The sequence below is a fragment of the Centroberyx affinis genome, unplaced genomic scaffold (assembly GCF_046629955.1).
Source record: "Centroberyx affinis isolate AG114_WGS23_722 - 3 ecotype Tasmania unplaced genomic scaffold, CSIRO-AGI_Caff_v1 ptg001012l_1, whole genome shotgun sequence".
Taxonomy (NCBI): Eukaryota; Metazoa; Chordata; class Actinopteri; order Beryciformes; family Berycidae; genus Centroberyx; species Centroberyx affinis.
Window position 1 is genome coordinate 329,475 of NW_027279574.1, and position 13,164 is coordinate 342,638.

Genomic DNA, 13,164 nt, shown 5'->3' on the forward strand with positions numbered 1-13,164 from the left:
AATATATTTTTTGGGTATAGAAATTGTCATATTTAAAGATACTGAATATCAGCACAAAATATCAGCTATCGTCAGTTTCCATAGAAAAACATCAGCCATCTGCCTTCCAAAACCAATACCGGTTGAACCCTTGTCTCTACTGTTATGATATCTTTACTGTGCTGTGGTTTTCACTTTACTGTATTGTGTTAAGTTCCCTCTGCTCTTTAGTGCACCGTAATAGGGTTCCCATTCTCTTTATTACACTGTGATAAGATCCTCCTCTTTTATTGTGCCGTGATAAGGACTATTAGTTCGGCTGGATGCACACTACGGCGTTTTGACAGGATTTAGCCCCAATTAGGTTGGCCCGCTCTTATGAAGAGGACCTGGGAGAAAAGCACACGTCACAGCTTCCTCTTCCCCCAGCTTTACATTTTGAATGGGACGGCAATATCTGTGCCTAATTAGGTGATGAAATCTAGTGTGGATCCACCTAGGAAAACACACACAAACTTATTCAAAAAGCCTGCATTAAAAAGGTTCAAATGTTCTGCCTTCACTTCATGTTGAAATTGTGTGTGATGCAGCTTTCTGTGCAGGAAAATAAAGTTAGTTTTTGACTTGGTTTGCTGACCTGAACAGTCCTCGATGACGATGGCATTTGTTTGCTATAATATTTCCATGTAGAGCACTCCATTGTCAACCTAACACGCCAAGGTCTCAGCAGAAGCACCACAAAAGCCACAAAAGTAACAAAAGTGTTACATTTTGTTACATTTACCATTATAACAAGTGACTTTGTTCCTCATTCATGCTCATCCTGTTTGAAAGCAAATTGTTTGACATTTACCATTCTCAGTCTGACGTACATTATTTCCCCTTCTCATCGGTTTCTGCCTTTATAAAGACCTTTGTCGTGTTTGTGTTGCAGAGTTTTGCGGAGAACACCATGAATGAGCTGCTGGGCTGGTACGGCTACGACAAGGTGGAGCTGAGAGACTCCGACAACCTGGAGATAGGGGAGACCCCGCAGCACATCTCTGTTCTCAAAGGTATGCAGCACTGACATACGACCATTTTCATCCAATGCATGCATTTTTACCATGGGAGTTCCCAGCAAAGGATCATGTCTCCTTTTACCCTGGTTGGCGATTCCCATTGGGTCCTTCAATTAAAAAATCTCCTCACTGAGGATAAAAGTCTCATCATGCGTTTCATGGAACATTCACATGTGTGAACGATTAACATTAACAACAGCTTCATTATCCACTATGTAGTCACGCTGTGTACATGTTGCATAAAAAGATGAAGCTGGTGTAAATATTAAGTGTGCATGAATGTATCATGAAACGTGGCGCATGCCTGCTGTGTTGAACATGACTGTGATCACACCCCCTTGTGATTGTGACTGTGTTAAATGTGCATGAGCGCAAGCCCGGTCTTAAAGCGAGTGCTGCTGACATGCTCTGTCTGGGACTGCGTTCACTCTGGCGTAACCCTTTGAGCTTTTTCATTTTACATCACATCATATTACATTACTTTTACATTTTAGGCATTTGGACGCTCGTGTCCAGAGGGACCTGCAGCGAGTGCAGCAGCGGCGGCCGGTAACGCTCTCTCGCTCAATTTCTCCCCCTGTAGAAAACTCGTTGCCAAAAATCCCAGCGTCGACAGAGAGCGGCGAAGGCTCTCCGGATCGAGCCAACAGCTCCCAGTCCTTGCCAGCCTCCAGGAACGGAGTCACAGAGCCCTCCACCACGCCGTCCACCTCCACACCCAGCACCAAGGAGCATGGCAGCCTGCCCATCATCGTCCCCATGATCCCACCGCCGCTGATCAAGCCTCCTTCAGGTAGTGAGCCCTCGTCCCTTTTTTGGGAAAAGACGCATGCATGGACGGATGTGGACTAGGCACGATGACTTGAATGGAAATTTTAGCCTTTAAAATGCTCAAGGAAGGCATCTTTACATTTTAAATTATAGTATAAGTCCTTGCAGTCAAGAGAAAAAATGATGAACAAGTATCAGGTGGTGGTTCATTTCCAGTAGGAAGCAGTAGCACAGGATGCTCAAATGGGAAAACCAGCCCACTCTGAGGATTGGTGGCCGTGCTGGCCCTAAATACATTTTAAATCAACCTGTCCTTGTGTATGCTTCCCCATTTGTGTGTTTTGCACAAGGCTACATTTTAAATGACCAAAGATCAAGGTCATTCTTACCAGCAATGGATTCAGCCCATCGCTGATTGCCAATGTATTCATCCAAATGGCCAACCACAACACACACACAACTACAAGAAATGTCATAGTTTTGGTCCGCAGCTGCTCTCGAGACAGAATTACATTGCATCGAAAGTGCAAACCTACTTGCTGATGCTCCAGAACTCAAGCAATGTTTATGCAATGTGAAAACTTTTGTCTTTGCCATGCCCGAAAGCCTCCAAATCAGGCACGGATAGTCGACTAATGAGCTAGATACCTGCTGTACACCTTGTTTTCCTCCACCTGCCCAAGTGTCAATATTACCCCATCAAACCCTCTGAGGAAATGTCCGCATTCCGCGGCCAGACAGAGGGCTTCATTATCCCTTGCGTCTGCCGTGGCACAGGAGGTTGGTACGCCCCGGCGGAGGGAGCGAGCCGCCTTGGCATCGCCCAAGAGGAGTCCCCACAGGCCCCTGCATAGGCGGGGAAACAGATGGTGTGGTCCCGCTAAAAGCCCGACACCAACCCACCACCCGGCCGACACCCCCCCTTTGGCTTGCCCCCCCCCCCCCCCCCCCCCCACCGCTGCTGAATTATTCATGCGCCCCGCAAAAATCCGACAAAGGACCTTTTGAGGTGCAGGTACGGGGGATGATGGTGGCATTTAGCATGGAGGCTGCATAATTACTGGCATCTTTTTCCCCCTCGTGCAGATGTGAGTGTTTTGAGACTCGAGCGTGCTTGTAACGAGGTGCCAGGAAGTGGGGAGGCGAAAACAACCCCACCTCAAGACGTCTCTTTGTATGAAAATATCGAAGATATCGTGAAAGATGTTGTGATTCCGTGTTGGCCTTCGATCTCCATTCATTACGCCCTGGTACATACATTATTTCGAGCGGTGCACAAAACAATTCCCCCCCCGCCCCCCCCCCCGTATGGGCTTAGAATCAAATTTGCCTGGCAAAACAGTTTGTTTTTTATCACTGCAGTGGGCACCAGCCCAGACAGTGAGAGACAAAACTGTGAGAGAGAGAGAGAGAGAGAGAGAGAGAGAGAGAGAGAGAGAGAAAGAGAGAGACTATAGGAATGAGAGAGAGAGAAGGGGGGAGAAAGACACATAAAATATGCATGTTGGGTCCACTGTGCTATCTTTGGGCCCCTAGGGACTTATTCCCTTAATTGTGAGTTAGTCTTTACTTAAAATCTGATGGCCCTGTAGATCCATTAAGCTTAACAAGAGGTGAAAAGCCTGGCCAGCGTGCGATAAGGAGGTGAGCGGGGTGATAGACTAATGGGCCTGCGTTTTTTCACCCTCACACCCTCATAGTCATAATGTGATAATTGGGAGATACTGGAGGGAATCTCAAAGGATCTTTCTCACCGCAACAGCGACGGGACTAAAAGCCTACTGCTCATCACCGGCAGTCACACTTTAGCACAGACGAGACATTTCGGTGTCACCCGGGGTCTGCTTAAATAATCCGTTGCCTGTACATTAATGACCGTGCCGGAGCTGCATGCCTGTAAATCCGATACTCTTAATTCATGGACATTCATTCTCGTACTCTCTCTAAGGAGAATGCAAGCCCGTCCTCCCACACATGTTAAGTATTCTTTGTGAGAAACGGTAGGCAGGCAGGAGCGTGGTCAGTGAGATGCGGCGAAATAGCATTAACTGAGATTTGAACCCGTGCGGCCATGAGTAGACCCGACCTAGGTCAAATAGTCGTCGCAAATAGGTTTTAGCGTTTGTTTTAACCTGCATGGAGTGCCAGATGGGTGGGGTTTCCTCCACATCAGGCCAATTCAGGCTGTGCTAGTGTAAATGCAGTAAATTGGCTTACAAATACCTTCCTTTAATTGTCTAACCTGTCTCACACTCACTGTATTGTCCTGTGAGGCAAACCCCTCCCCTCTCTAAATACTATGTGATCCTGGTCCAGTGAACACACGTTATGCGCAGCGGCTGACTGATGCACAATGATAGAGTGCATCCACGGTTTCCAGTTCAGGATCTCTAATATCTAAAGAGCACGGCCACAAATAAGCCTTTTCCCGTGTCCCTGGCTCATCCGTTTCTGTTAAATTCACCCAAGGCAGGACTTCATTATAAATCCGGCAGTGGCTTTTGTGGTCTGCATCCTGAGCTGTTTTAACCAGCGCGGCAGCTGGAGTGAATCAGTAGAATAAATGCCATTTTGGTCCTTGGATTTGATCAGTTTTGTTGTTGCATGCTTGTTTAAGGCCTCTGCTATGGGCTTACACTTATAATTTAATCGGTATCACTTATCCTTACTTGAACATATTTTGTCTATAATCAGAGTCAGAGTCACTTTAATCACTAAGTACAATAGATGTAGAGGAATTTGTCTTGGTGGCATTTGTCCACACACATATCAAAACCTTGCTAGTATTTCTACAGGGACAACAAGACCTTACGTATACTGGAAGGGAACAGTGCAAGACATATGATAGACGGTAGACTATACATATCATGTAATATGTATTCAGCATATGTGCATTCAGGCAGTGTGACATATAGTGTGGTTGCAGCTGTAGAGGGGAAGGTGCATCACAAGGTAGTTATACTGCATAGGATGAAGTGCATGAAAGAAGATATTGAGTATTATGAGTAGTGCAAGCTATAATTGGGTAATAATAATGTAATAGCTATTGCATACATGTATCACACTAGTAGATAATCATTTGTTCCATTTCTGACTCAACAGAGCATCGGCACGAGATTCCAACGCAACTGTGTTTCATTTGTATCCACACTAAATTACAAGTTGAACTTGAGCTGCATCCTAAATGTCACTCTCACCCCTGGCTGTTTCCCCCTAGACGAAGATGCGTCCAATGTGCAGATCATGTGCGCCTGGTGCCAGAAGGTCGGCGTCAAACGCTACTCCCTGAGCATGGGGAGCGAGTTGAAGAGTTTCTGCAGTGAGAAGTGCTTCGCCGCCTGCCGCAGAGCCTATTTCAAGAGAAACAAGGTAAGATCCGTCCTCGTCATCAGCAGGTCACCAAAAAAAAAGACTCCCTATGATGTCCCTTCCTATAGAGGCTTTGCAGTTGCGTCACAAATCTTCTAGCAGCCACGTCTGGCACCATCATGGAGGTCCAGTGGAGACATTGCTGTGCTCAAATAATGCCTATAACAACAGTGCTAGAAAATGAAAGATACCTGATAAAGATAGTTTTGGCTTGGGTGTAGGTAATTTCCGATGTTAATATTCAAATGTTATAGGTAAAAGTGACACAATCTCACATTTCATGAAATGAGCGCAAACTCTGAAACGCAGATTATGTGTTGTGGAAATGAATAACATTAAGTTTATGTTCCCCCACCACGAAAGGATTATGTGACAGTAGCATGAATTGGACTCGCCATTTTCAAGTGTTCATCATGTGAACAGGTTAGCTAACAGTAAAATTTAGTAGTAGAACAAGTTTGGTTAAGGTTAGGGTTAAGGTTAGGCAGCTAAAACTTTGGTTTAGGTTAGGCAGCTAAAACTTTGGTTTAGGTTAGGCAACTAAAACAATTTGATTTAGTTTTGGTCATGGTTAAGTAAGAAAAACGTCCGCTGAAAATGAAAAATTTAACTGACGGTATAAAACTTATTTTCACAAGTTGGGAATTGAACCTGGGTGACCAAAGGCAAATGTATCCGGCCATCATATTTCAATGTCATAATGCATGTTTGTATCTTCTTCGCATAATCCTATCGTGGTGAGGCAACATATTTTGTGCACAGAGCACATTACTTTCATTTTAAGCCATCGTGCTCATTTCATTAATTTTCAGGAGACCAGACTGAAAAGTGAATAGTCTGACAGGGTGGATTTGTTTCTAAGTGTAGGTTACTGTTACATAGTAAACTGTCTGGTCTTTAGCCCTAGTCTCTACTCAAAAAAAACAAAACTCCTCAGTTACTTGAACAAATTGCTGTTTTTTGGCTTTGTCAGTTAACTAGCCAGCAGGCAAATTTAGCAAAGCAACTGATGTTAATGCTAACGTGAGACTACTAGCTACTAAAGCTAACGTTAGCTTCTACTAGATATGTTAGCTAGAGCGCAAATCAGACGTGTTTTCATCAGTTTGCTAGCTAACAGGCTGACATTATCTACACACAAAATTGGTTCTCTGTCAAAAACAGCACAGAAATTAACCAAGTCTATTCAATTCTGTTGAGACGGCCAAGTTGTACTTTTGGAAACGCAATGCCAAGAACTGTTGACCTCCACTATGGCCGCCAGAAGGTGTGTTACGTCATCTGAAAAGCCCTAAACATATTCTATATTCTTCCTCTGTCTGAGGTAAAGGAAGTTACTATCATCTTCTTTTTTATAGTCTCTATTCTCTGATTATGGGAGCCTCATCCGCTGTGGCTCCAGCAGTTACTAACCTGAATTCTGACTCCAGATTTCAAACTGAGACTTTGTGAAAGTTCTTGTTTATAAATGTAAACTTAAAAACCCTCTCAGTCCCTTTTCAGCCTGTGGCTTGAATAAAAAGTGCATAATACATTTAACCAGAAGCCATGAAGAATAAATCATGGACTGAACCACAAATACCTTTAGGCAATCAACTCCAAAATGTCTTGGTCTCCATGATCACTAAGAGGCAGGGCAGCCATTATTAAAGTTGTCATTGTGTTCTCGTTTCCCCCCTGATGACCGTAGTTAAACAATCTCCTTTCTCTCTTGTACCAAAGCTGGGATATGTAAGGAATTACGCCGTGAGTATGATGTGTTTTACTCTCCTTCCTTGTCTGTCCTAAAGTCAGTTACTCATCCAAACATAATCACTTCTTAAGCACTGTACTGGAGCAGGAATGAGATAGGGGTGCACATATGTCTGTTCATTTGGAGTTAGTGATATCCAATTTCTTTTCTTTGCTGACACTTTTTTTTCCACAGCATGAGAATCAAGCTGAGCCTTGTGTCTGCTGTACTGTCCCGTTGCTCATATTTGTTTTTCATTTCCTACCTTAACATTTTAGATGCTCACTTTCTCTCTTGTGGGCCTGTGGGTTTCACCGCGCTGAATGTTTGAAGTTGATGACAAGTGATTTATCTAGTCCCGGAGATGACAGGGAATCTCTGACACGTTGAAGCCTCGTGGGAGAGCCTTGTGACAGTTGCAAGAGCTATTCAGCCTCATATCAGATCAAAACACGGCTTTTGAACTTGTTTGATTTTGATCTCTGAAGCTCCAGAGGAGGTCAGGGAAGAGTACGCAGGGGTTTATGCCATTTGGCACAATGCGCTGACACGCTTACATGCAACATAGAAAGTTGATTAGGCAGCATCATGCCAATCAGGGATCAATCAGGGAGGCTGTAAGCATGACATTACATGAAACCCAATGTAAGCAACCCCTGAGTTCTGTTTTTTTCTACAGAAATACAAGGCAGTTTATATAACGATGGCTGACATGACAAAGGCAATCAAAAACACCTATAGGCTGGTTTGAAACCACATAATTGAAATTATATAATTTTAGCCTTATAATGAGAATGGAGTTTGGCAGACACCTCTGTGATGCTGGATTTGGCACAGCTGCCCAGACCAAAGCATAAGGCTCAAATGAGGATGAAGTTTATAAATAAAAGGTAGGACCTCATTGCATTAACTGACCTCCAACTCAACAAACAAGTCATTTGAAAGACTTGCACATTTCACTCATTTTGAATAGCCTATATAGATATATATCGTTTTTTTCTCTAGACGTCAAATTTTAATGTAAGGAGATCTGGTTTAGGCTTTATTCACCATGAATTACGTTCTTACCGTGTGACCGCCAAGCTTTGGGGACGCTGGGGCTTGAATGTATCTATTCTGATGGCTTTCAAGGTGACGAGGTAGTGGAAAAAAAGTGTAAGAAAAGATACAAAGACGTAGCAGTACTATTCCCAATTCTCCATCCTTCCCATTACTCGGCCACAGACTTCTTACAGGAAATTGAAAGCGTGTCCCGTCGCTGTTCGTGACAGCTCCTCGTCCCAGTAGTTACAGAAAAGTCTCAATTTGAAAATGACATGGGAGATCACTCCGGTCTCTTTGAAAAAATTCTTTCACCTTACAAGCCTTATCACCCAGCTACTGAGCCAGTCATCCTATCACTCCGGTAGTTTATCAAAATAACTTTTATTACAAAAAAAAATAGTTCCTCTCCTCAGCTCTGATTGGCTGAGTCACATTTGAAGCACCAATTTGTTAATTTAAAAATTAAAGCATTAACTGAAAATCACCACTCACACTGCTACTTATGTGTTGCTTAGAAACCACTTTGTTTAGCTGCAGTTCAAGAACTGTATTGTTTGGCAGAGGAATTATTACATTTAATTAAAGAGGATTTCAGGCATTGGGCGTCATGTTGTGCCCAACAATGCCTCTCAGCTGTAAAGCATGGCCTTGTAGCTTATTGCTTAAGTAGCATATTGCATTCAGCTACATTGACAGGTAAAAAGAAAAATGCTTCTATTGTGATTTTTTTGCTGATGGGGTCAACTTTTACCATGTTGGCCTTCACTTAGATTAAAACTGCTACATGTAGCATTTTTAAACATCAATATGTCACTGTCGAATTAATTGTGATACGTTGGTATATTTAAACAAATGAGACCGTGCTTGAGACGTATTGAGACGTGGTATTGTTAGTGCTAAATTAAGATATTTCCCCTGAACCCTGTTGCCTTTGGTTAGTTTTCTCTTTCCTTTACTGTAGAGGATAAACATGTTAGAAGTGGTTTTTCCATCGGTCTTTCACTCCTTCCACCATCTGCCAGAAGCTCTGAAAGCTTTAGCTCCTTTTGCTCTGGAAGAACAGCGCCCTCTTTCTGTTTTGTGCCATAAAGCAATCTCCCTTTGTGCTGTGAAACAATCCAGCAGATTTCCCTCCAAATCCGATCTGGCGGCACACAGTGTAAAATGCAGAGTAGAGGCAAGTGCGGTGCGGATGGTTGTTTATGCTAATTATACTAATATCTCAAAATGAATTTGGTAATGATTTATTGATGTTAAAATGCTACATATAGCACCTTTAAAATTTGGGCAAAATACAGCACCCTGATTGTGTCTAAGAATCCCACCCACAGTGATGTGGTGGGTAGAATGCAGCAGAAGATAGTGCACAGACTCAGTATCACCAATATTTTTGCTGATGCCAGTTGCACCACTGAAAGGCCGTTAGATATTCCTGTTTGAAACCTATCAGACATGTCTGACGTTCCCCTCCACCCAGCAGCAGAACGCAGAAAACATCGCAAACATCTGTAAGCCGAACACAGGAAAGGCCTCGGCTGCCACAGCGGCTCAGATTATATATTTTGTCTGGCTCTTGCACATTCGTGCAGGCCATTTGTGTAAGCGATACCCACATGTTTCTTTTCTCATGCACCCACAAGGTTGGCCACAACAACACGGCCTCCAGGCTTTTTTTTTTTCCGACCGAGAAAAAAAAAAAATATTGTCATGGCTGAAAAAGTATCTCATGTCTGTGTGCATTGGATAGGGGAGCGGAGACGTGGGGGAGGGAATGATGTAGGGGCGGGCAAAGGCGCTGGCATCATGTTGCATGAAATATCTTCAGCTGCCTCATCCATGAAACCCAATCCCCTCCTAGGGTGACTATGGCTTTGAGATTGGGAGGGGGGGGGGCTAGTAGTTTCTCACATCTCCTCTGCATAACTCCACAGTATGCGGCGTGTGTGTGTGTGTGTGTGTGTGACGAATGATGATTGATAGTTAAACTTGGGCTAATCACCTATTTGGATGTTGACGTTATACCTTAAGCTTGTGGATTAGTTTGTATGGAAGGTGTTGCTTCCTCGCTGCCTCCCGCTACTCAATTATTCTGTCTGTCACCTCACTCTGCCTGCTCACTTTCATTCTCTTTTTGACTGTCCACTATTGATTCCGAGACACATCTTTTTGCTTTTTTTTTTCTTCTTCTTCTTCTGTTTTTGAAATGCACTGCAACCTACCGTCTCTATGCTCCCATGTATTTTGCTGGTTTGTATGATGTGTATTGCAAAAGCCAGTTGAAATATACCCATCGAAGGGAAAATCCACCCCAGAATTCACAATATGTTGCTCCCATGATCTTGGATAATTCCTGGAATACCAAGGAAATGCACATTTTGGGGTGGATTTTTGCTTTTAATCTATGAGCGGATACAGCTGCTCAACTGCCACACTTTTACGCACTTGTACATTTTCTCTCTCTTTTGCTTTCTCTCTCTCTCTTACGCATACACACACATACGCCGACACATACACTCACTCATTAGACCCTCTAGGTGAAGATTGGTGGCAGAAAGGTGTTGGTTAGACGAGGCTTTGCTTAGTCATGGCTTTGAGTCAGTCAACCTTATATTTCAGCATATAGTCTACATGAGATTTTACCAGTCGGGGTTTACTGCCCTTTTCAGCAATGTTGATGATTTTTTTGGGGGTTATTTCAAAATGCTGCATTCAGGATTTTCTGAGTAATATATTTCTGTGAAATTATTTGTGATGGCACATTTTAATCTTTGCAAATAATTAAACGTTGCAATTGCAATAATGCAATAATTCAATTTGGTTTGAATTTGGGGAATTGATTGATTTGATTCACTTTGAAAAATACTTGGTAGATGGTAAGTTATGGTTCAAATGCAGCCAGTAGGGAAAATAATTAAAAATGCTGATAAAAAGCACTGCAGTGGCTGTAGAATGATTCCTGTTATCACCACTGTTTCCAGATAATGGCATATTATTTTAATTTGACAATAACATATTTGCTGAAAATCAGAAAGGTGTTAAAATGTTTTATCCCTTTCTAACATTTACCATATGTTTTATTTATGCAATGAGTTATGGGGCGATCAAAGATTTGTAAATGCAGAATTGAAAAGAAAAAAAAATCAATAACAACAAATTACTCGGGGTTGACATATCTATTTTTAATTGACACTGTACAAATAGATTTCATCACAAGCCGCCATACAAACACACAGCAAGCGCATGCATACGCGCCATTTAATCTCCTCCGCTCCTACAGTGTACAGAATGTGTTGTGAAAGGATTAGGCGGGTAGGAAGGAGGCTACCGCTCGTATTTTACAGGTCGTTTCTGCCGCAGTGTAGGGGCTTTTTGTTCGCACCATGAAATCCCCCCCGGAGACCCCAGACCTCCATCAGTGTCTTTCCCCGGGAGCTCCCCCCAGGCACGAGGGGGCAGAGTGCCGCTTCATGTCAGCCCAGAAATGTCACATCACCTCAAACGCACACACACACACACACACACACACACACATCTCCCCTACACACAGCCCTGTGGTTGCCTCCCCGGTCCTGACACACTCCGCAATTTACCTTGCATCTACATCGGCTGCCAAGGAGGACACACGCGCGCGCATGACGAATAACAGAGAAAAGTGTGCGTGCGTGCGTGCATGTGTGTGTGTGTGTGTGTGTGTGTGTGTGTGCGTGCGTGTGCTCTGTATGTGTGTGTGTGCGATGAAGTGTGTTAACGCGTCTGCACACTGCGACTCAGGCTCACTGGTGGTTAGGAAGCCTTGAGGCCTGCTTGACACAGCTGCGGGGCACAGAGAGGAAGGTGATTATCTCATAGCTGCCAGCCATTCCAGTTCCAATAAAGAGGAAAAGTAACTCAAACTAACTAGGCGTCGCGATTGTAAAAGTGATGCCACGAACGCACATGAACTCGCACGACACTTGCCTTTGTGCCGCTCGCCTAAACTCGTAATAAACTTGTGGCTCAAGGAAAAAGCGCGGTAAAGAATGCACTCACTTTTTTTTGCAAAATTGCAGACGCGCCGCATATTATACGCATTGCAGGTGGTTATATGTGGTGTAATGATGACTTGAAGCAATGAAATGCTCTTTGCAACCTTGCGAAGTCTCTCTCCGAGTCGTCTAGGGACGATTCACCTGCAGTTTTCAGTATTCCAGTTGGATGTTACTGACCATGAGCATTATAAGATGCCATTTTCCATTTTAGGGATTTAGCCGAAGTGCCTTGCAGTGAGAATAGAGAACGCTTCAGTCCCTACACTCTTAACTCTCTGCTTCCGCCCCTCCACCACTACAGACGCTCTCTGCTTTGCTCCTGCCTGCTTATCTATTTTTCGGCAATATTTTCCTGTTTTTCCGGCTGCAGTGCACAAAAATATGAGTGGGAGTTCCTGTTAACTACTAATTTTACAGGATTAAAGTGATCAGAGGTCGTGATCACCTATTTTTACAACTTTCTCACCATTCGGGAATACGCGATGCCTCCTCACACTCTGGACTGCCATAAACTGCTACAGAAGATTGCTCTGCTTGAAACCAGAATTTTTGCACTGGAAAATGACACAGAACTTCATGACACACTTCCAATGTCTTCAGTCGGTGAGTTAAAACAGCCTAGAACTCAGGCTCAGAGTGCTAATGAAGTGCCAGCATTGAATGATTCCATAACCTTCCCAAAACTTGGTAAACCTGAACCAGTACCGAAGAAATTAACTGAACAGACTGAGTCTACTACCCACTGGTATACGCTGGGTGCAAAGCCCAAAAATAAACACACAAATAGACAGTAGACTAATGCAAATAAGAGACTGCAGTCATCCCCGACATTACGGCTGGAAAATAGATTTGAACCACTATTGAATCTGTGTGAATCAGAAATGGCGACCACTATTGATCATTTGCACAAGGAAGAACGGCGATGGACTAAGGTGCACACAGATAAAGGGTTAAAGTCAAAGGCTTGGACGGACAAGAAGCCTGGACCCCCAGTGGAGCAGACACCTGTGCCGGACATTCTCATTGTTGGAGACGCCGCTATCAGAAACATAAGCAGTAAGATGATCAAAACATGTTGTTTTCCAAGTGCAATGGTCTGTGACATCAGTGAAAAAATCCCCCAAGTACTGTCTGACCACCCAGAAATTAATCAAATCATTGTACATGTGGGGACAAATGA

At 43.6% G+C, this 13,164-nt stretch overlaps 1 protein-coding gene across 1 annotated transcript in view; it reads left to right on the plus strand.

The window, feature by feature from the left end:
- sobpa (sine oculis binding protein homolog (Drosophila) a) overlaps positions 1–13,164 on the plus strand; it is a 37,134-nt gene that overhangs the window by 9,121 nt on the left and 14,849 nt on the right. Inside the window, 8 exon segments of the mRNA XM_071522665.1 lie at positions 914–1,034; positions 1,624–1,833; positions 2,486–2,517; positions 2,519–2,584; positions 2,586–2,651; positions 2,653–2,680; positions 5,029–5,180; positions 6,903–6,926. Of these exon segments, the coding sequence (XP_071378766.1) occupies positions 914–1,034; positions 1,624–1,833; positions 2,486–2,517; positions 2,519–2,584; positions 2,586–2,651; positions 2,653–2,680; positions 5,029–5,180; positions 6,903–6,926 (699 nt within the window).